Source organism: Stenella coeruleoalba, assembly GCF_951394435.1.
Source record: "Stenella coeruleoalba genome assembly, chromosome: 13".
Taxonomy (NCBI): Eukaryota; Metazoa; Chordata; class Mammalia; order Artiodactyla; family Delphinidae; genus Stenella; species Stenella coeruleoalba.
In genome coordinates this window covers 66,081,499-66,105,979 of record NC_137159.1, presented here as the reverse complement: position 1 = coordinate 66,105,979, position 24,481 = coordinate 66,081,499, and the positions used below count along the sequence as shown (strand labels likewise).

General features: G+C 37.8%; 1 protein-coding gene across 2 annotated transcripts in view; it reads left to right on the top strand.

The window, feature by feature from the left end:
• LCLAT1 (lysocardiolipin acyltransferase 1) overlaps positions 1–24,481 on the top strand; it is a 192,815-nt gene that overhangs the window by 99,065 nt on the left and 69,269 nt on the right. For both annotated transcript variants that reach the window (XM_079940669.1, XM_079940668.1), the window contains exons 4-5: positions 1,616–1,762; positions 7,758–7,874. In XM_079940669.1, the coding sequence (XP_079796795.1) occupies positions 1,616–1,762; positions 7,758–7,874 (264 nt within the window). The remainder of the gene's footprint in view (positions 1–1,615; positions 1,763–7,757; positions 7,875–24,481) is intronic.

Below are 24,481 nucleotides of genomic sequence, written 5' to 3'. Positions count from 1 at the left end.
TAATCTTAATTTATTTCTTACAACAACTCCTATCAGGTAAATACTGTTGCAGCATTATGCTTATTTTTACGTTTGGGGTCAATAAGGGACAAAGGCTTAAAGCTGAACAGCTGGTTTATGGTGGAACTATGATTCTAACCCAGGCAATTTCATTCCAGAGTTATACCGCCTACAAACTGCACTGTGGATGTAGGTGTCCTCAGGTAAAAGAGGAGACATGTAAGAGGGGGCAGGTGCGGGATCAATTCCAGTACAGGTGGATATGACTGACAAATACAGTGGGTGAGCAGCAACTGGACACATTATCGGCAAGACCTTATACTAAAGTGTGGATTATTTGGGAATATGCTTATTTATATTTGTAGAATACAGTATTCTAGTTTGGACTTAATTCAAATAAAGTCCTACAGATTTTAAAATCATGATTTAATGATAATTTTATATATTCGTAGGGTACTACTGTATTTACTAAATGATAATAGCTATTATTTTAGTTGTGTTTTTAAGAAACTACCACTCATCCCCTCTAGCTGAACTAGTAAAAGTATATTGTAAAGATACACATGACAATAAGGGAGATGGACTCTTCTGGGATATCCAAGAGGTGAACCCAAAGACTGGCCAGCCATTGTGGAGGACTATCTTTTGTTCTTGATCACAATCAGCTTATGTGCCTCAAGAGCAGTTGTTTAGGTCTTCACTATAGTGTGCTACCTTTACTTTGCCTCAGGTGCTACTGTCTCTGTTATCTGCTTTTTTTGTCCGTCCATTTGTCTTATATATACCAGCTTGTCTTCTCCATGGTCCCAGGTAAAATTCCTGAGAGAGAACATTTGGCCAAGACAGTTACTGTGTATGGGCCAAGGGTTTCATGCTTCATGGACTATTGAATAGACTATTCATTGTCCGCCTTAAGTCAGATATTTACCACAGTAGTTCTAGTCATTTCTGGCCAGGGAGGGATGCCAGCTGGGAAAAACCTGGCTCGTCTAGAGCTGCCTCTTCAGTAGCAAGGTTGAATTCGCCTTAGAGAAAGGGAATGTGATCACAGCGTATGCTCTAATTAATGTGTTTAGTAGTCATTGCGTATTTTCTTTTTAAAATAACTCTAAAGAAGAGATTACATTGAAAACAGCAATTGGATTTAGAGATCGAGTAGTACAGAAAGGGAAATAGTAAAGACAATGCTCGTATACATGGCTTGAGAACAATCCCGTGCTTACTGCTTTGTAAGCCTGATAACACATAGTCATATATCTCTTGTAGGTAACTTGGTTAAAGTATCTGTTTAAGTTAGGATTGTTAACTTTGGGTGAGTTACTGATAGATAGTAAGGAAGTTTTTCTCCTTGGTATTTTAATAGCTAGGTTTTGCTTGAAAAGAGGTTTTTGAGAATTTTGCAAATTCCAGAATTTAACAGACTCCTTTAAGAATATTCTCTGGTATATCTGTTATTTAATCCAAGATCAGTGCTGAATTTAAGGTATATCATGAGATGCTTATTATGAAAGTAAATAATTTATAGTAAAACTCCAAAACTCTGAAATATTATATTCAGAAATATGTGGATATTGGTATTAAAATTATACATAAATACTTGTTAAATTGATTCTAGGTTGGGCCATGCAGGCTGCGGCCTATATCTTCATTCATAGGAAATGGAAGGATGATAAGAGCCATTTTGAAGACATGATTGATTATTTTTGTGATATCCATGAACCACTTCAACTCCTCATATTCCCAGAAGGGACTGATCTCACAGGTAAGGTACCCTTTGTTTGGATCACAGAATTTTAAAACATGAAGGAACTCCAAAATTAGTTATCTAGTCTAAACTTCTCAGTCCTCAGATGAAGCACCTGAATACCAACAAGATTATTGGCCCATCCCTGGGGTCACTCAGTTAGTCAGCAGCACATCAGAACCCAGAACTCCTGGTTTCCAGCCCATAGAGTTTATGATGGGCAACTCCAAGAGGTATTATTTATACTTGCTATCTTAGAGCTTTATATTTTAAGTCTCGGTATATACTTTAAATATCAGCCTTTTACTTTATATAGTTTGTACATAACCACAAAAAACCTCAAGTAGCCAAAACAATCTTGAGAGAGAAGAACAAAGCCTAGTTTTAAAATATCTATTCACTGTCCTCTTCCAAGATCCGTATTTATCCATTAGACCCTTTTTTTTCAACTTCTTTCTTATAAGAAAAGGATCTGGGCTTCCCTGGTGGTACAGTGGTTAAGAATCCGCCTGCCAATGCAGGGGACACAGGTTCGAGCCCTGGTCCGGGAAGATCCCACATGCTGCGGAGCAACTAAGCCTGTGGCGCCACAAGTACTGAGCCTGCGCTCTAGAGCCCACGAGCCACAACTGCTGAGCCCATGTGCCACAACTATTGAAGCCTGCACGCCTAGAGCCTGTGCTTCACAACAAGAGAAGCCACTGCAATGAGAAGCCTGTGCACCGCAATGAAGAGTAGCCCCCGCTTACCGCAACTAAAGAAAGCCTGTGCGCAGCAACAAAGACCCAACACAGCCAAAAACAAATCAAGTAATTAATTTTTTTTAAAAAAGGAAAGGATCTAATAGTAACCAGTTTCACTTGTTGATTTAAGTTAGTATGTTGCCTTTTTCCTGTTTTTTAATAATTTATTTATTTTACTTATTTTTGGCTGCGTTGGGTCTTCGTTGGTGTGCGCAGGCCTTCTCTAGTTGTGGAGAGTGTGGGCCACTCTTCGTTGCGGTGCACATGCTTATTGTGGTGGCTTCTCTTGTTGCGGAGCACAGGCTCCAGGCTCACAGGCCTCAGTAGTTGTGGCACATGAGCTTGGTTGCTCTGCGGTATATGGGATCCTCCTGGACCAGGGCTCGAACCCGTGTCTCCTGCATTGGCAGGCAGATTCTTAACCACTGCACCACCAGGGAAGCCCCTTTCCTGGTATTTTTAAAGCCTTATTTCTAATATAAGCTGGAAAGGCCTTGTCCTTTTCCTAAAGAAAATTCAGCCATCGTTGAGTTGTAGAGGCGACACAGGAGAATATATCTAGGACTTCTCTATCTTCCCAGATACCAAATTACACAGGCCAAGAATGCCAGTGGATCTCAAGGAATTCTTTTTTTTTTTTTGCGGTACGCAGGTCTCTCACTGTTGTGGCCTCTCCCGTTGCGGAGCACAGGCTCCGGACGCGCAGGCTCAGCGGCCATGGCTCACGGGCCCAGCCGCTCCGTGGCACGTGGGATCCTCCCAGACCGGGGCACGAACCCGTGTCCCCTGCATCGGCAGGCGGACTCTCAACCACTGCGCCACCAGGGAAGCCCTCAAGGAATTCTTTAAAAGATTAAAAACAAAATGCAGTCTTTCATTCTTACTAAATCAGTGGGCTTCACATCTTTTTTGAACCACAGGTCATTTCTGCAGGTGAAGCCTTCTATTGCAGTCTAGGATTTCTAAGACGGAGAGAAGAACTGCTCTGGTTGATGAATATTGGTGGGGGAGGGAGTAAGCTACAACAGGAAGTAGTTTTATAGAATCCTTCAATTCAAAAGAGCAAAATTCAAAAGCTTTAGTACCCTGGTTACTTTAAGAAGAATACAGCAGAATTTGAGAAGGGCCCAGTGTATAAACGTCTGCTGTACCAGGGAAGACAGACTTAAGCAGGTTAGAACTGAAATCTAAAACTCACAGATAGTACGGAGAGATCCCTGTGAACTTGTCTTCTAAATCCTCAATACTAGATCGAGGTAGCTAAGAGCTACCAAGAAAGGCAACCCTTAGAACCTGAGAGGAGAACAAGTAAATGAACAATCTAATTCACTCTGTGGACATAGTAATTTATGGAACCCAGTACCCCAAAAAAGAGTGCAAGATGGAAAATACAAATTACACAACTACTTAAGTAGGTGAATGGGTGACTAAACTGTAATATGTTAATAGGGAAATTAAAGTATTTTGGGAAACATTTACCATTAATACCAAGGAAGAGATCTTTGACTAATGTATGACAGATTGGAACTGAGCTAAATGAAGCACGGCAATTTTTATATACTAGTATTATGTACTAAATTATACTTACTGTATATGTTTGATTTTTGTAGTTAAAATTCTAATAGTAGTTGGGTCACAGAAGGTAATACTGAGTATAATATTGGCTGCATATTGTTTAAGTTTGAAAATATATTGTAAGTTGTAAGTTGATTGATTCCCAGAACTGAACTATCATTAGGAAATTTCAATGGACAGACAGCCATATTTACATTTTTTAATCCTTAGAATGTATAATACTCAAATTTGAGTATTGAAATATCATCTGTGTTATAGAAAGTCATTTACTGAAATGATAGATTTTGTGAATGCCAAAATGTACACTAAAGAGTGGCAACTGTGGAAGTTATTTAGTAATTAAACGCTAATGGGATAAAAGCTCATGGGTTGCTGTTACTTTGGTACATTAGTATTAAAATGTTCATACATTAGACCTTCAGAGTTTATAAAGTAGATATTTAAAACTTTTCAGTCTGTATTTTCAAGTGTCTTTTTTAGGTGATGAACTTAACATCTAGTTGAATATTTTCAGGGTCCAGAGTACTTATTATTACATAATGTAGTTGAATATTTTTAAAGTTAAAACAGTATTTACATTTTAAGGCCAACTTGCAAAAGCCAGACTATTTGCGAGATAGAGGAAATAAATAGACTGATCTTGAAGTTAAAAAAAAATTTTTTAAACAGTATTTTACAAATAGTTTTGAGTTGGGATATGATTTTTTTTTTTTAAGTAGGCTAGCAAAATACCTTTGGTTTGAAAATGTATCTGTTAACTCAAAGGTGTTTTTAGCTACCACAGTTAACTTTACAGTTGGGTTTTTAAGCCCAAAGAGAATGTTTTATAATCCTCTTCAAGTTGTGAATCCAACTTGTTTGCACATTTTCAAATTAGTACGTTTAAATTAACTTTATATTCTATTTTCATATATTATTGTTGTTTATAACTTTTTTTTTTGCTTATGCAAGTAATATATGTTATTTTGGGGAAATTTATAAACATAGAAGGGAGCACAAATATTACTCTAATCCCACTGCCCATAAAGAAGCACTATTCTAATTTTGTTCCATTGTTTTTGGGTCATTTGGTCACACGTGCATGTGCGCACACACACATACACGTATACAGACACACATCCATAGGCATATATATGTGCACACATACACGTAATTTTAAAATTGGAAAACCAGAACTACACTTTTCTTTGTACTTACTATTGTATTCTCTCACATCATTAGTCAAGGTTGTCCAGAAAAACAGAACCGTGTGTGTGTGTGTGTGTGTGTGTGTGTGTGTGTGTGTGTGGAGAGAGAGAGAGAGAGGGAGAGAAAAAGAGATAATGGGTGGGGGGTGGCAAATTTATTTTAAGGAAATTAAGGATTCTGGAGGGTGGCAAGTCAGAAATATACAGGGTATGTCAACAGGCTGTGACTCCCGGGAAGAGTTGCAGTTTGTGTCCAAAGGCAGTCTGCTGGCAGAATTCTTTCTTGCTTGAGGAGATTAGTCTTTTTCTCTTAAGACCTTCAACTGACTGGATGAGGCCCACCCACATTATGCAGGATAGTCTGCTTTACTCAGAGTCTACTGATTTAAATATTAATCTCATCAAAAAACACTTTCACAGAAACATCTAGAATAATGTTTGACCAATATCTGGGTACTTTGGCCTAGTCAGTTTGACACATAAAATTAACCATCACAGTTGGTATATTATGATTTCCTGTTTTGTTTTAAGAAAGGAAAGCTTTTCTAGGTTTTAACAATTATATAATATTACATGCAATTAAACACCCTTGTATGTAAAACTTATTCATTTAATAGATATATGAGTGCCTGGAGATTTATATACAAAAAAGTCTCTTCATGAGACTTTTCATGAAGCTTACTTTCTAATGAGGAAAAACAGATTAAAAACTAATAATAAAAATATGTCTGGTATTCATAAATGCTGTACAGAAAAGCAAGATAAGGAGAGAGAGAGGGAGAGAGAGTAATAAAAGATGGGGACATAGGGTGCTGTTTTATATAAGGTGGTTTGAGGAGGCCCCTTAAGTTCTTATTTAAGGAGAGACTAAATGAACAAAGCAGAAAATCATGCAGATGGCTGGGTAGAAGGCATTCTGGGAAGAACCACTGCACAGACTCTGAGGTGGGAATATGCCTGGCTGGTTTGAGAACATCCGAGCAGCCAGTAGTCTCACTGGAGTGGTAGGCGTGCTGGCATTGGAGTGTTACAGGGAGCAGGCTAACGAGATAGGAGGTTGTGGTGAGAAAGTGGGGTGCTAGTCTGTCAGTCCTAATAATCATAGTCTGGGGATGGGTAGATAACGTGGGGATGGAGGGGAAAATCTGCATCTCTGATCTGTGATTATTTCTTACTTCCCACATTGTGCCTGTGCCTTTTAGAACTACTTCCACCTGTATTCACATTCTACAACAGCTTTCAGTTTTGTCTTCAGATCCCCCAAGTCTGTGACCAACTGGAAGAGCAAACTGAAGAGTAGTTAACTACTCTTCTTTGTGGTGTCTCTGGGATTCCCAATCGCATGTAAGGTCCTGCCAGTTGTCTATAAAATACTGTTCTGTAGTCCCATGCCCAGAATATTCCCCTCAAATGAATGTGAGAGGAGCTTATTACTTTTCTTGTTTAGAGCTTTTACTTTTGACTTGCTGGAGATCTGTTTAATTTTTTGACTCAGTTTATAGGAGTGTTTTTTGAATATTTTAGTGTCGTGGAATCCATCTATAGTTTTTTGAGATTTTGAGGATTCTGTGGTCTTAAATTTACTCCACGGAAAGTAGTATTTTTACATATAGGTTTTTTCCTGGTGACTTGGAATGGTCTATAAATTTCAGGATGCCGCTGAGGATTGCAGGTTCTAACGTCTGCTGTCATCAGAAGGTATTTCATGATCTCCCCCAGCAGCTAAGGCCAAATTTCTGAACACTTTACTTTTTCCAAATGTAATTGCTGAATAATGGGTTTGGTTCTTCTTGGAACTTATAAAGTTACCTCATGGAATGGAAAAAGAAGATTTTGCCAACAATTGGAACATATACTTGACTCAGTAACTATATTCAGCCAAACCATGTTCAGATGTTTGTACATGGTGTGCTGATCATGTGCCCATTCTGTCGTGGAGTGGTGTTGGTTAGTAATGTCAGTGTGCTCTGTGCCTGAGCAACGCAGATACTTCACTTTGCACTGAAGCCCTAAATTATTGGGTTAAAAAAATGGTGATCTATTTGGCAAATTGTTAGTTATTTCTTCTGGATGTCTAGATCCTTATGTATTATTACTATTTTAGTTTTACTTTATTTCATCTTTATATTTTAGTATTTCAATTTTTATTATGTAATGACTATTTTATGAAAATTTTAGTTATTAGTATTTTATTTGTATTTCAGTTTTCATTGTATATTGACTGTTTTATGAAATCTCTTAAAGAATTTTAAGGATTTGAATATGAATTTATAAACTGCTATAAAACATCTATTAATACCTTATAAAATTTCTGAAATTCCAATTAAGTAGGTAACTCTGGGATCTTTGTTAAGGATTTACCAAAGTATTTCTATCTTATCATTTGATTCAGTATATTAATTACAGAAACATTAACTGCCATTTTTATCAGAGAAATTCTGCACCATTTCCTTACCTCACTTACCTTCCTTTATTTTATGGCTTCTAATGGCCTATTGTTTTGTTTAGAAAATAGCACGGCTCGAAGTAATGAATTTGCTGAAAAGAATGGACTTCAGAAATATGAGTACGTCTTACATCCAAGGACTACAGGCTTTACTTTTGTAGTAGACCGTCTAAGAGAAGGTAAGCACCCATCTCAAAGTGTACTTTTCTATATAAGTGGAAGAAATTGCTAAACTTCACATATAACTCTGTTGAATTTACAAAGCACTTTTTCATACTTGATCTCAGGAAATGAGACACTGTATTTTTATGCTAACTTGACCCCATGCACTAAAATGTTTTATTATGTATTCTTTAGAAATATAAAAGAATCTTTGTCAGAAACAAAACATTTTTTCTTCTTTTTTGGAATAGACAGAAAATAATACATACAGTTAGACTATCATTCCATTTTTAAATGCTTCTCAAAGCAGCAAAACTGTCTTGAAAGTATCTTATCACTTATAATATAGTTATTTATAGCTTAAAAAATATTTTTACATTCATTATTCCACTCACTGCAACAAGTGATTCCGGTTGGTAGGAAGGCAAGTACTGCTACCTGTATTTTGTTGTTAACTAGAAGTGGCATCCAGGGTTGTTCATAAATTTTCATAGATCACGGATGGAACCTTGTTCTTCTGCTTCCTACTCTGTGGCTCACACTACCCCCTTCCCACCCCCACGTCCTCTAGAGCCGTGCCTGTTGAAGGGCATCGGGAGCCAAGGTGATTGCATTGACCATATCACACCCATTTAAATGTTTACATTTTGATATTTTTATGAAAAAAAAACAGTTGGACATTTTGTTATAGCTGCATATGTAAATACTTATATATTCATACACACATGTATATACAAATGGATAACAGACATATGGATATATATGAAAAAGGAACTATTCAGAAACATACTGAAGTGTTATTAATTTTACAAGAACAAGTCAAAGCCCAGAGTCACCTAGCAGAAGAAAAATCTTGTTTGCATGTTTCTGCTCTCCACTCTGATTTCTAGCAAACCATATTGTATAAAGGTGACATCTGTGACAAATTATCACCTTCATTTGATAATTGTTATGTTGTCATAAAACTGCTTGTGCCTAACATGAAAGGCCTTGAAACATTATATAAGAAAAGGTATAAATTTCTTACTTCTTACCCTAATTGGCATCACTATTGTTCCCTTAGGGTTTAATGTACTTTAAGATGTAAAGTATAACCTCATTTAGTGAACCCTGCCAAAACGAAGCATCTTTACAACTAAGTACTCATGATATAAAAGAAATGCATAGTCAATCCAAAATCACATTACTATTAGTTCACATAGTAAACTAAAAATATTGTCCCTGTTAGTTTGGCTTGCTTTTGGAATTCGGTGGTTATAACTAACATGAAATGGAAACATGGGCTTTATGGTCATATTGTGTATGAATAGTGAGTGTCCATCTACCCATAGAAGCTCATGGAGAACACAGTTCTTTATGCCTATGGAATAGGACAGGGGGGTACCAAGACATTAAAACAGGGATGCTGCTGCTTTTTGTTTTTTTTTGTTTTTCTTCCCCAAAACATGGTACCACTTACTGTGGCATTCAATTTAGACTCTCCCTTCTCATTCAACAATATGTTTTTTATTTTCTAACAATCTGATATTTTATAGTATTTAATGATTACTTTAAAAGTATTTCTGACATCATGGAACATGCTGTTGGAACACATCTTTTGCTAATAAAGATCTTTTTAATTGCAGGCAGGATAGTTGAGAGATTATTTTATAGTGGATGAGGATATAACTACAGAGCTCTCTGTTCTGAAATCTGGAAAATATTTTAGTAGCAAACTGATTTATAACTTTGGGGAACATGTATTACTTAGTCATCACTCAGAGTACTAGTCAACAACTACAGTATGTCATTTTTCCTGCCAGAAGTGGCAACTGATTTTTCCCCCTTCTCTGTATCAGTAAAGAAAGAAACACAGATGACTTCATTTGCTTCAGCTAAAAAAAGTTAGATGACTCCATTTACTTCAGTTAGAAAAGTAGCATGGGTCCTATACACTATGATAATAATAGAAACAAGAAATATGATGACAATAATTACAATAGTAACAGCAGCTAACGTTTACTGAGCATTTACGAAGTACCAGGCATTAAGCTAAGTGTTCTGTATGTGTAAGGTCAGTTAACCCTCACAACAACTGTCCTGGTAGTTACCAGTATTTAACTTGTAGAGCAAAACTGAAGCAGAAATTGAAGAATCAGCTCAAAGTTATTGGAACATGGTTTGTCTGACTGACTAAACCTGTGTTCTTTCTACTGTAATATGATGCCTCGTATATTTATAGTGTGATTTTAGTTAAAGCACCTTTGTAATAATAGTGAGCTGGATGGTTTTCTTCAAGGAAAATATTTTAAAAGAAAGAAGAGGCTAAATGGCCAGATCATGGAGGGATGAGGAGTCGCAAGGGAAGTGGTTATGATGCTGCCTGAGACGACAGGGAGAGCAGGCACAGTCATCTAGCCAGAGTATCATTTTAGGAAAGAAACCTAAGACTCAGAAAGGGCCCAGCACAACTTCCTGATCTTTTCTGGGATCTGCTTTTGTTTATCAATTAAGTGAAAAAGAAGCTTGCTCTTAAAACAAATGGCCATTATAAATAAATATTCCAATGGAAGCCTGGAGACCACATATTAAAACCAATTACTGAAGAAATGTATGAGGACAAGATGGCAGAGTAGAAGGACTTGAGCTCACCTCCTCTCACTAAAACACCAAAATCATAACTAACTGCTGAACAGCCATCAACAAAAAAGACTCAGACCTACCAAAAAAGATATTCTACACCCAAAGACAAAGAAGAAGCCACAAGGTGGTAGGAGGGGTGCTTTCATGATATAATTTAATCCCATACCCACCAGGTGGGTGACCCACAGGCTGGAAAATAATTATATCACAGAGGTTCTCCCACAGGAGTGAGAGTTGGGAGCCCTATGTCAGGCTCCCCAGCCTGGGGTATGGCATCACGAGGAGGAGCCCCCGGAGCATTTGGCTTTGAAGGCCAGCAGTGCTTGAGTGCAAGAGCTCCACAGGACTGGAGGAAACAGAGACTCCACTCTTTGAGGGCATACACAAGGTTTCACAGGCACAGGGACCAGGGCAAAGCGGTGACTCCATAAGAGCCTGGGCCAGACCTACCTGTGGGTCTTCGAGGGTCTCCTGGGGAGACGGGGGGTTGGCTGTGGCTCACTGTGGGCAAGGACACTGATGGTGGATGCCCCAGGGAATACTCATCAGCATGAGTTCTCCTGGAGACTGCCATTTTGGCACTGAGACCTGGCCCCACCCAACAGCCTGCAAGCTCCAGTGATTGGATGCCACAGGCCAAACAACCAACAGGGTGAGCCCCACCCATTAGGAGACAGGTTGCCTAAAGTTGTCCTGAGCCAACAGCCACCTGTAAACATACCCCTTGACATGGCCCTGCCCTCCAGAGGGACAAGACCCAGCTCTACACACCAGGGAAGTGTGCAGAAGCCCCTGGACTAACCTCACTCACCAGGGGCAGAAACCAGAACCAAGAAGAATTACAGTCCTGCAGCCTGAGGAGTGGAGACCACAAACACAGAAAAGTTAGACAGAATGAGGTGGCAGAGAAATACGTTCCAGACGAAGGACTAAGATAAAACCCCAGAAGAACAACCAAGTGAAGTGGAGATAGGCAAGATAAAACCCCAGAAGAACCCCAGAAGATAGGCAATCTACCTGACAAAGAATTCAGTGTAATGATAGTAAAGAGGATCTGAGATCTCAGAAAAAATAATGGAGGCACAGCACACAGCGGATACAAAAATGTTTAATAAAGAGCTAGAAGCTGTAAAGAACAGAGATGAACAATATAATAACTGAAATGAAAAATACACTAGACAGAAGCAATAGCAGAATAAATGAGGCAGAAAAATGAATAAGTGAGCTGGAGGACAGATTGGTGGAAACCACTGCTGTGGGACAGAAAAAAGAGTGAAAAGAAATGAGGACAGTCTCAGAGACCTCTGGGACAACATTAAACACATCAACATTCACATTATAGGGGTCCCAGAAGGAGAAGAGAGAGAGAAGGGGCCTGAGAAAATATTTGAAGAGATAACAGCTGAAAACTTCCCTAACATGGGAAAGGAAACAGTCACCCGAGTCCAGGAAGCACAGAGAGCGCATACAGGATAAACCCAAGGAGGAACATGCCAAGACTCATAGTAATCAAACTGACAAAAATTAATGACAAAGAAAAAATATTAAAAGCAACAAGAGAAAAGCAATAAATAAATACAAGGGAACTGCCATAAGGTTATCAACTGATTTTTTAGCAGAAACTGTGCAGGCCAGAAGGGAGTGGTATGATATACAATATTTTAAGTGATGAAAGGGAAGAACCTACAACCAAGAATATGCTACTCAGCAAGGCTGTCATTCAGATTTTACAGAGAAATCAAAAGCTTTACAGACAAGCAAAAGCTAAGCGAATTCAGCACCACCAGACCACCTTTGCAGCAAATGCTAAAGGAATCTCTCTAGCTGGAAAAGAAAAGGCCACAACTACAAACAAAATTACAAATGAGAAAGCTCACCGGTAAAGGCAAACATACAGTAAAGGTAGGAAATCATCCACACACAAATATGATATCAAAACCAGCAACTGTGAGAAGAGGAGAGTATAAGTGCAGGATGTTGGAAATGCATTTGAAATTAAGAGGCCAGTAGCTTAAAATAATCATGTGTGTGTATATACACACATATATATGTGTGTGTATATATATATGTACATATATATGTGTGTGTGTGTATATATATACATATGTGTATGTGTGTGTATATATATATATAGAGAGAGAGAGAGAGAGAGAGAGAGACTGCTATATCAAAACCTCATGGGAGCTGCAAACCAAAAATCTATAATAGATACACACACAAGAAAGAAAAAGCACCCAGAGACAACACTAAAGAAAGTCATCAAATCACAAAAGCAGAAAACAAAAGAGGAAGGGAAGAAAAACCACCACCCCCAAAAAGAAAACAAATCCAGAACAATTAGCAAGATGGCATTAAGAACATACATCTCGATAATTACCTTAAATGTAAATGGATTAAATCCTCCAACCAAAAGACATAGTCTGGCTGAATGGATACAAAAACAAGACCCATATATATGCTGTCCACAAGAGACCCGCTTTAGATATAGGGACACATACAGATTGAAAGTGAGGGGATGGAAAAAGATATTCCATGCAAATGGAAATCAAATGAAAGCTGGAGTAGCAATACGCATATCAGATAAATAGACTTTAAAGACTGTTACACGAGACAAGGAAGGACACTACATAATGAACAAGGGATCAATCCGAGAAGAAGATATAACAATTATAAATATATATGCACCCAACATAGGAGTACCTCGGTATGTAAGGCAAATACTAACAGCCATAAAAGGAGAAATCAGCAGTAACACAATAATAGTGGGGGACTTTAACACCCCACTTACATCAAGGGACAGATCAGACAGAAAATCAGTAAGAAAATGGGCCTTAAGTGATACATTAGACCAGATGGACTTAATTGATACAAATTAACTTATTTACAAAACAGAAGACGACTCAGACTTCAAAAGCCAATTTATGGTTACCAAAGGGGAAAGGTGGGGTGGGGAGGGATAAATTAGGAGGTTGGGATTAACACATACACACTACTATATATAAAATAGATAATTAACAAGGACCTACTATATAGCACAGGGAACTCTACTCAATGTGTAACAACCTATACAGGAAAAGAACCTGAAAAAGAATGGATATATGTATCCATTGGATATGTATATCCAAAGAATGGATATATGTATAACTGAATCACTTTGCTCTACATTTGAAGCTAACACAACATTGTAAATCAACTAAACTCTAATATAAAATAAAAATTAAACTTAAAAAACCCAATTATCATTAGGTAACATCTTTACTACTCACTCATGCCTGTAACTGAATTCACTATTTCTGATATTAATAGCACAAGTTCAGGCAGATGAGAAATTCAAGACATCAAGAAGTTAAGGATAAGAAGTCCTAATGGGAAACACTGAATAAGAGAAAATGCAAAACAAAGAAAGTAGTTTCTGAGCGTCTCTTTAGAATTTATTTCACCGAGATTAAGAACATTTAGAAAACACACACTTAACCTGAAATATAACACCCATTATATAACATTATACAGATGTGTTGTTCTTGTAATAATAATGGTAAAAAGTTTTCCCTGAGTACCTTGATTTCCATCATTTTTGTACTTGCTCTTATACATTTACTAGATCATAACCTTCTTAAGGATATGGATTGTCCTGCCCATAATGGAGACTAAATCAGTATTAGTTGAGGTTAATATTTTCTTTTGTCTGAAAAGATAAGCACAGTGTCCTTACCATCTTCCCAGAGCAATGTATATTACACTGATCACTATCTGTCATGGAAGATTTATTTCATATGTACCTCTAATCACAGGACATTTCAATATGTGATTATATAACCTTTTTCAGTACTAAGATTAACCCAAACCCAAAAGGAAGTTGCTAACTTAGAGAAAAGAAGGTTTTACATGAGAAAGTGTTTTGGTTTTTAGTTATACAGCTTTAAGAAATTTATCACACAATTTAAAAATTCTAACTTAATGCCCCCAAATTTAGTTATAGTCATTATCATCTCTGCTGCTGTATTATTTTTCACAGTAGTAGCTTTATTCTTCTTTGATTTTAAACAAGTAATGATTTGGTCCAACCATTATTTGGTTCTGTTATATGCTTTGTAAGCCAGTTACTGAATTGTAACCGTGCAATAATTACCTTTACCATTAGGTGGCACAAGTGTGCACATTTGCGATAACTTGAAATTAGGTTGAAGTAGTTGGGAGTAAGGGGTCAAACACTCCATGGAATATGACCTTGCCTTCAAGAAGTTTATCATCTTCCTGGATAGATAAGAACAGTACTCATAGAAATATCTAAAAAATAATATGACAGTATACTTACATGCCAAGTTTTGTGGTACACAGTGTAAAATATTATGCTTAATTACATTACACAATCACAGGTGTGTTCAGTAAAGAGAGATCATGTAGTGTTGAAATACTCAGGTAAGGCTTCTTCAAGAAGCTGAAAAATCATAATAAGTCCACAGACACCCCAAAACACACCACCAGATGTGGACCTGACCACCAGAAAGACAAGATCCAGCCTCATCCACCGGAACACAGGCACTAGTACCCTCCACCAGGAAGCCTACACAACCCACTGAACCAACTTTAGCCACTGGGGACAGACATCAAAAACAACGGGAACTACGAACCTGCAGCCTGCAAAAAGGAGACCCCAAACACAGTAAGATATGCAAAATGAGAAGACAGAAAAACACACTGCAGATGAAGGAGCAAGATAAAAACCCACCAGACCTAACAAATGAAGAGGAAATAGGCAGTCTACCTGAAAAAGAATTCAGAATAATGATAGTAAAGATGATCCAACATCTTGGAAATAGAATAGACAAAATGCAAGAAACATTTAACAAGGACCTAGAAGAACTAAAGATGAAACAAGCAATGATGAACAACACAATAAATGAAATAAAAAATACTCTAGATGGGATCAATAGCAGAATAACTGAGGCAGAAGAACGGATAAGTGACCTGGAAGATAAAATAGTGGAAATAACTACTGGAGAGAATAAAGAAAAAACAATGAAAAGAACAGAGGACAGTCTCAGAGACCTCTGGGATAACATTAAACACACCAACATTCGAATTATAGGGGTTCCAGAAGAAGAAGAGAAAAAGAAAGGGACTGAGAAAATATTTGAAGAGATTATAATTGAAAACTTCCCTAATATGGGAAAGGAAATAGTTAATCAAGTCCAGGAGGCACAGAGAGTCCCATACAGGATAAATCAAAGGAGAAATACGCTAAGACACATATTAATCAAACTGTCAAAAATTAAATACAAAGAAAACATATTAAAAGCAGCAAGGGAAAAGCAACAATTATCATACAAGGGACTGCCCATAAGGTTAACAGCTGATCTTTCAGCAGAAACACTGCAAGCCAGAAGGGTGTGGCAGGACATATTTAAAGTGATGAAAGGGAAAAACCTACATCCAAGATTACTCTACCCAGCAAGGATCTCATTCACATTCGACAGAGAAATTAAAACCCTTACAGACAAGCAAAAGCTAAGAGAATTCAGCACCACCAAGCCAGCTTTACAGCAAATGCTAAAGAAACTTCTCTAGGCAGGAAACACAAGAGAAGGAAAAGACCTACAATAACAAACCCAAAACAATTAAGAAAATGGGAATAGGAACATACATATCAATAATTACCTTAAATGCAAATGGACTAAATGCTCCCACCAAAAGACACAGATTGGCTGAATGGATACAAAAAGAAGACCCATCTATATGCTGTCTACAAGAAAACCACTTCAGACCTAGAGACACATACAGACTGAAAGTAAGGGGATGGAAAAAGATACTCCATGCAAATGGAAATCAAAAGAAAGCTGGAGTAGCAATTCTCATATCAGACAAAATGGACTTCAAAATAAAGACTATTACAAGAGACAAAGAAGGACACTACATAATGATAAAGGGATCGATCCAAGAAGAAGATATAATGATTGTAAATATTTTTGCACCCAACATAGGAGCACCTCAATACATAAGGCAAATACTAACATCCATAAAAGGGGAAATCGACAGTAACACATTCATAGTAGGGCACTTTAACACCCCACTTTCACCAATAGACAGATCATCCAAAATGAAAATAAATAAGGAAACACAAACTTTAAATGATACATTAAACAAGATGGACTTAATTGATATTTATAGGACATGCCATCCAAAAACAACAGAATACACATTTTTCTCAAGTGCTCATGGAACATTCTCCAGGATAGATCATATCTTGGGTCACAAATCAAGCCTTGGTAAATTAAAGAATATTGAAATTGTATCAAGTATCTTTTCCGACCACAACGCTATGAGACTAGATATCAATTACAGGAAAAGATCTGTAAAAAATACAAACACATGGAGGCTAAACAATACACTACTTAACAACGAAGTGATCACTGAAGAAATCAAAGAGGAAATCAGAAAATACCTAGAAACAAATGAGAATGGAGACATGACGACCCAAAACCTGTGGGATGCAGCAAAAGCAGTTCTAAGAGGGAAGTTTATAGCAATACAATCCTACCTTAAGAAACAGGAGGGCTTCCCTGGTGGCGCAGTGGTTGAGAGTCTGCCTGCCGATGCAGGGGACACGGGTTCGTGCCCTGGTCCGGGAGGATCCCACATGCCGCGGAGCGGCTGGGCCCGTGAGCCATGGCCGCTGAGCCTGTGCGTCCGGAGCCTGTGCTCCGCAACGGGAGAGGCCACAACAGTGAGAGGCCCGCGTATGGCAAAAAAAAGAAACAGGAAACATCTCGAATAAACAACCTAACCTTGCACCTAAAGCAATTAGAGAAAGAAGAACAAGAAAACCCCGAAGTTAGCAGAAGGAAATAAATCATAAAAATCAGATCAGAAATAAATGAAAAAGAAATGAAGGAAACGATAGCAAAGATCAGTAAAACTAAAAGCTGGTTCTTTGAGAAGATAAACAAAATTGATAAACCATTAGCCAGACTCATCACTAAAAAAAGGGAGAAGACTCAATAGAATTAGAAGTGAAAAAGGAGAAGTAACAACTGACACTGCAGAAATACAAAAGATCATGAGAGATTATGACAAGCAACTCTATGCCAATAAAATGGACAACCTGGAAGAAATGGACAAATTCTTAGAAATGCACAACCTGCCAGGACTGAACCAGGAAGAAATAGAAAATATGAAGAGACCAGTCACAAGCACTGAAATTGAAACGGTGATTAAAAATCTTCCAACAAACAAAAGCCCAGGACCAGATGGCTTCACAGGCGAATTCTATCAAACATTTAGAGAAGAGCTAACACCTATCCTTCTCAAACTCTTCCAAAATATAGCAGAGGGAGGAACACTCCCAAACTCCTTCTACGAGGCCACCATCACCTTGATACCAAAACCAGACAAGGATGTCACAAAGAAAGAAAACTACAGGCCAATATCACTGATGAACATAGATGCAAAAATCCTCAACAAAATACTAGCAAACAGAATCCAACAGCACATTAAAAGGATCATACACCATTATCAAGTGGGGTTTATCCCAGGAATGCAAGGATTCTTCAATATACGCAGATCAATCAATGTGATACACCATATTAACAAGTTGAAGGAGAAAAACCCTATGATCATCTCAATAGATGCAGAGAAAGCTTTTGACAAAATTCAACACCCATTTATGATAAAAACCCTGCAGAAAGTAGGCATAGAGGGAACTTTCCTCAACATAATAAAGGCCATATATGGCAAACCCACAGCCAACATCGTCCTCAATGGTGAAAAACTGAAAGCATTTGCACTAAGATCAGGAACAAGACAAGGTTGCCCACTCTCACCACTCTTAATCAACATGGTTTTGGAAGTTTTAGCCACAGCAATCAGAGAAGAAAAGGAAATAAAAGGAATCCAAATCAGAAAAGAAGAAGTAAAGCTGTCACTGTTTGCAGATGACATGATACTATATATAGAGAGTCCTAAAGATGCTACCAGAAAACTACTAGAGCTAATCAATGAATTTGGTAAAGTAGCAGGTTACAAAATGAATGCACAGAAATCTCTGGCATTCCTATACACTAATGATGAAAAATCTGAAAGTGAAATCAAGAAAACACTCCCATTTACCACTGCAACAAAAAGAATAAAATATATAGGAATAAACCTACCTAAGGAGACAAAAGATCTGTATGCAGAAAATGATAAGACACTGATGAAACAAATTAAAGATGATACAAATAGATGGAGAGATATACCATGTTCTTGGGTTGGAAGAATCAACATTGTGAAAATGATCTACTACCCAAAGCAATCTACAGATTCAATGCAATTCCTATCAAACTACCACTGGCATTTTTCACAGAACTAGAACAAAAAATTTCACAATTTGTATGGAAACACAAAAGACCCCGAATAGCCAAAGCAATCTTGAGAACGAAAAACAGAGCTGGAGGAATCAGGCTCCCTGACTTCAGACTATACTACAAAGCTACAGTAATCAAGACAGTATGGTACTGGCACAAAAACAGAAAGATAGATCAATGGAACAGGATAGAAAGCCCAGAGATAAACCCACAGACATATGGTCACCTTATCTTTGATAAAGGAGGCAGGAATGTACAGTGGAGAAAGGACAGCCTCTTCAATAAGTGGTGCTGGGAAAACTGGACAGGTACATGTAAAAGTAAGAGATTAGATCACTCCCTAACACCATACACAAAAATAAGCTCAAAATGGATTAAAGACCTAAATGTAAGGCCAGAAACTATCAAACTCTTAGAGGAAAACATAGGCAGAACACTCTATGACATAAATCACAACAAGATCCTTTTTGACCCACCTCCTAGAGAAATGGAAATAAAAGCAAAAATAAACAAATGGGACCTAATGAAACTTGAAAGCTTTTGCACAGCAAAGGAAACCATAAACAAGACCAAAAGACAACCCTCAGAATGGGAGAAAATATTTGCAAATGAAGCAAATGACAAAGGATTAATCTCCAAAATTTATAAGCAGCTCATTTAGCTCAATAACAAAAAAACAAACAACCCAATCCAAAAATGGGCAGAAGACCTAAATAGACATTTCTCCAAAGAAGATATACAGACTGCCAACAAACACATGAAAGAATGCTCAACATCATTAATCATTAGAGAAATGCAAATCAAAACTACAATGAGATATCATCTCACACCAGTCAGAATGGCCATCATCAAAAAATCTAGAAACAATAAATGCTGGAGAGGGTGTGGAGAAAAGGGAACACTCTTGCACTGCTGGTGGGAATGTGAATTGGTACAGCCACTATGGAGAACAGTATGGAGGTTCCTTAAAAAACTACAAATAGAATTACCGTATGACCCAGCAATCCCACTACTGGGCATATACCCTGAGAAAACCATAATTCAAAAAGAGTCATGTACCAAAATGTTCATTGCAGCTCTATTTACAATAGCCAGGAGATGGAAACAACCTAAGTTTACATCATTGGATGAATGGATAAAGAAGATGTGGCACGTATATACAGTGGAATATTACTCAACCATAAAAAGAAACGAAATTGAGCTATTTGTAATGAGGTGGATAGACCTAGAGTCTGTCATACAGAGTGAAGTAAGTCAGAAAGAGAAAAACAAATACCGTATGCTAACACATATATATGGAATTTAAGGGAAAAAAATGTCATGAAGAACCTAGGGGTAAGACAGGAATAAAGATACAGACCTACTAGAGAATAGACTTGAGGATATGGGGAGGGGGAAGGGTAAGCTGTGACAAAGTGAGAGAGAGGCATGGACATATATACACTACCAAATGTAAGGTAGATAGCTAGTGGGTAGCAGCCGCATAACACAGGGATATCAGCTCGGTGCTTTGTGACTGCCTGAGGGTTGGGATAGGGAGGGTGGGAGGGAGGGAGATGCAAGAGGGAAGAGAGATGGGGCCATATCTATATGTATAACTGATTCACTTTGTTATAAAGCAGAAACTAACACACCATTGTAAAGCAATTATACTCCAATAAAGATGTAAAAAAAAAGAAGCTGAATTTCCCTTGGACCTTAGAGACTATATGTAATTTGGATAGGCAGGACAAATAAGGACGGCTGAGAACAGGAAAGGAAGAGTACAAGAAAGGGCACAGTGTTTGGTCAGCTAAGGCAAAACCAGTCTGACGGAGCTGAAGACCTGGCTGTAAAGTAACAGACCATATTTAAGAAGGTTGTGTGATGCCATTATTGTTGAAGAACTTAATTCCTACCCCCAGAGAGTGATGTTTTTATTTTTTCCATTTCTCGATCAAGTCACTCAAGCAAACAGCTCACTTGGGACAGATCTTGCCACTGTATTCAGTGAAGAAAGTCATGACAGCCTTAATGAAAAATGATAGAAGCCCTATATTCTGTCCAGAAAAACAACCATCTAATGTTTATCAAGTACCTGCCTTGTGCCAGGCACTGAACTGTTCACATGTTGCTGCCCATGCAGTAGAATTACCCAGGGAGCTTTTAAAAACGTAGATACTCGGGTCCAGGCTCAGACCTGCTGAATCAAAGTCTGGTGGTGGCTCCTGGGCTCATAGCTACCCCACTAGCTACTTTCTTACAGATCTCTTAGTTCTCATAACTGTGCTAGGTGGTGGTTTGCCCTGTGCTACACCCGAGGAGATTGGCTCAGTTAACAGCTTGTCCAGGGTCACACAGCTGCTGAGTGGAGGTACCATGATCTATACTCAGGTCTCTTTGATGCCAAAGCCCATGTTCTTCCTGCTATGTAAGAAGTTAGCAGTTTTTCTATTCCCGATGCTACAAAAATGCCATCTTTGTAGGGTTTTTTCTCTCTTACCTAGATCTCTCCCTGGTATCCTTGGCTGTACTGTGTGCTTTGTTTAAATGGAAAAATAAATCAAGATTTCCTTTTTGTAAGCATCTCTTTTTTTTTTTTCCTGGTTCCTATATTTACCAGTTCTTCCTTTATTTCTCTAATCCCTAAAACAAAACTCAAACTATCTGTCTTTTCAAATTGTGGTTCTATCTTTTCTTTCTTTTTGCCAACAACTCTCAAACTAGCCTGATGACTTGATTTTCTCAATATTAGCTCTCTTCCTATTAAAAAAAAAGTTTTTATTTATAAAAAAAGTTGGAAAATTAATTACAAAGAAGAAAATGGCACCCATAGTCTTGTCAGGCACTTCTCAAATATCCAGTGCCTTTTGAGTCTTGTGTTTTTCCATGTTTTATTTTAAAAATTGGGTCAAATTCTATTTTGTTATGTAAAATTTTTTTCCTAACTTACTATAATGTGCATTTTTCACCATCGTCACATAATTTTTTATGATGCGTTAATGTATCCTTGGTGCTTCATCCGATAGAGGTGCCACAGTTTATTTAATTAGGCCTCTATTATTAAAAATTAAAATGGTTTCCAGCTTTCTGCTCTTATAAATAATGCGAAAGTATGTGTAAATCTCTAATTATTTCCCTAGGATATAGTTCCAAATCTAATTACTGAGTCCAGGGTATATTTTTTAAAGTTTTTATAAAATGTTAGTCTTATGCCCTGCCCCATTTCATTTGGTCACCAAATTCTATGATATTGCCTTGGAAGCATCTCTTAGAGAAACTTCCTTTATTTCTGCAATGGCCCCATTCGATGGGATCCCATTACTTCTCCTTTTCACGCTTCCTTGCTTTCTCACTGGAGTGCCTCTTGTTTCTTCTTTGCTAATCCATACTGCACACAGCTAACAGTCAGTCTTCATAAAGTACCACTCTAATGTAATTGTGTGTATGTTTATTTGTTCAGAAAATGCTTCTCGGGCACATATGTTATTTGACTTGCTGAGATATTGCCAGTACCAAGACACACCCAATTCCCTTGAATATCATCAAGTTTAGGAAATATTAAAATGCATTATCATAAGAGATACAAATAGAAAGTAACTTAAGCACATAAAGAAAGGCTAGTCTTTTTTTTACTTAAAGTGACACTGAAGAGGTGGCACATGAGCTGAGAATTAAAGAATAATTAGGCATTTTCCAGGGAGAAAAGGCATTTAAATATGTGCATTACTTCCGTATTCCTTGGTGAAGACTTTATAACATGGTTCCAATCTACTTTTTAAATCTTACCACTAATGCTGTATGAGCCAACCTATTTGAATTAATGGACTATTCCTGACTGTGCCTTATGCTTTCTGAATTTTGCCTCTGGTTATATCTGTCCAGGCTAAAACCTGCAAGGCTTTGCTCTTTTCTTTAATCTCCAAATGCTGTTTTTCCTTTAATGATCTTCTTCTAAGAGTCCATTCTCATTTCCCCCAGCTGGCAGACATCTGGACTGAATCTCTTTTTCTTCTCTAATAGGACTTGGCACAGATCTTATATTAATAGCCATTTTAATATATTTTACCTCTTACCTTCCTAAAAGGACAGCAACAGCCATGTCACCTAAGCCATTAAGAACAAAGATTTTATTTCTAAATCTAATGAATACCTTTCCATTCTTACTTATTTTCCTCTTAGCAACATTTGGCACTGTTGATTCTTCTTGAAATATGCTCTCCCTTTGGCTTGTCATTTTTTCTCCTACTTCTCTGGCCACTTCTCAAGACTTTTTTGCAGGTTCTTCAGTCCTCTCTATGTTCCTCACAAGACTCTCCCAGGCTCCTTTGTTCTCTCACTCCACACATTCTCCCTGGGACATGTCATTCAGGTTGGTGGCTCAAATGATCATCCATGTGCTCATGACTCCTAATTCTAAACCCTTGGTCCAAAAGCCCTTTCTTACTAAAGAGCCATATATGTGATTTTTGCCACTTGGAGGTTCTGCAGGCACTTCAGTATGTTCAGAATTGAATTTGTCATTCCCCCTAAATTGCTTTTCCTCCTATATTCCTCACACCACAGAGTCATTACCATCATTATCAATCAAGCCTTCTTCTAAATGAATGTGACAGCACACTAAATTAGGCACTCAGGCCCTGGAGTCCAAAGACCTGCGTTAGAATCCTGGCTTCACTAGGACTAGGAGTGTGGCTGGCTAGATTCCTTTCCCTCATTAAACCTCATTTTCATCTTCTGTAAAATAGGAGTAATAATAGTGCTTACTTTCTATGATTTTATAGGACTCTTCTGAGGATTCAGTATAGTCAGGCACAGAAAGCACTTAGCACAGGGCCTGGAAAACAGCAAGCGCTCAATAAATGTTACAGTGCAAATCTGATTGATTGTGTCAGCACCCGGCAAAACCTTCTGGGTTTCACAATGCTCCAAGGTTAAATCTACTTCTTTAACATGATTTGCCAGGCCCTCTGTGCCCTGGTCCTTGCTTACCTCTCTGGCCTATCTGCTGTCTCCTTAGTTACACCACTTATCCCAGACATACTGAACTGCTTTCCTTGCCCAGAGTGTACTGTACTCTGAGCCTTCCCCACTATAGCAGAACTTTTCCTACTCAGCCTGGAGGTCACAGCTTAGATAATAGTTCATTTGGGAAGCCTTCCCAGGTATCTTCGTCTTCTGTGTTCCCTATGTGAATGCTTTTCCTACTATATTTGCCCTATATAAATGTTTTTCCTATGGTATTATCACTTGTTTAATTATCCATTTTGTCCATAACTCTCAGTTTCCTGACCATAAGCATCGAGTCAGGTCCACTGACAGTTTTTATCCTAGCCTTCAGCAGAGACCTGGCATATAAAAGATACTCTTTAAATTTTTTGAACCAATCAGCTGCTTGATTGCTGTAATTTTATACCCTGCTATGTTCCAATAAAGATTTAAAGTGGCAAACATAAATATGTATGTTCAATAACGGCAGCACCACCACATAAGAAAAAAAAAATTAAGGTAAAGGGACAATAAAGGGATGAATTTAATAGACAGGTTATATGTTACAAGGTTACTGTATACATAAGACATATGATATAAGCTCTATAATCCTATAAAATATAGGTCTATAAATTGGTCCTGAGCTTTCTGGCATCTTCTGTATAAGGGAACTGAATGGTATCATTGACAAG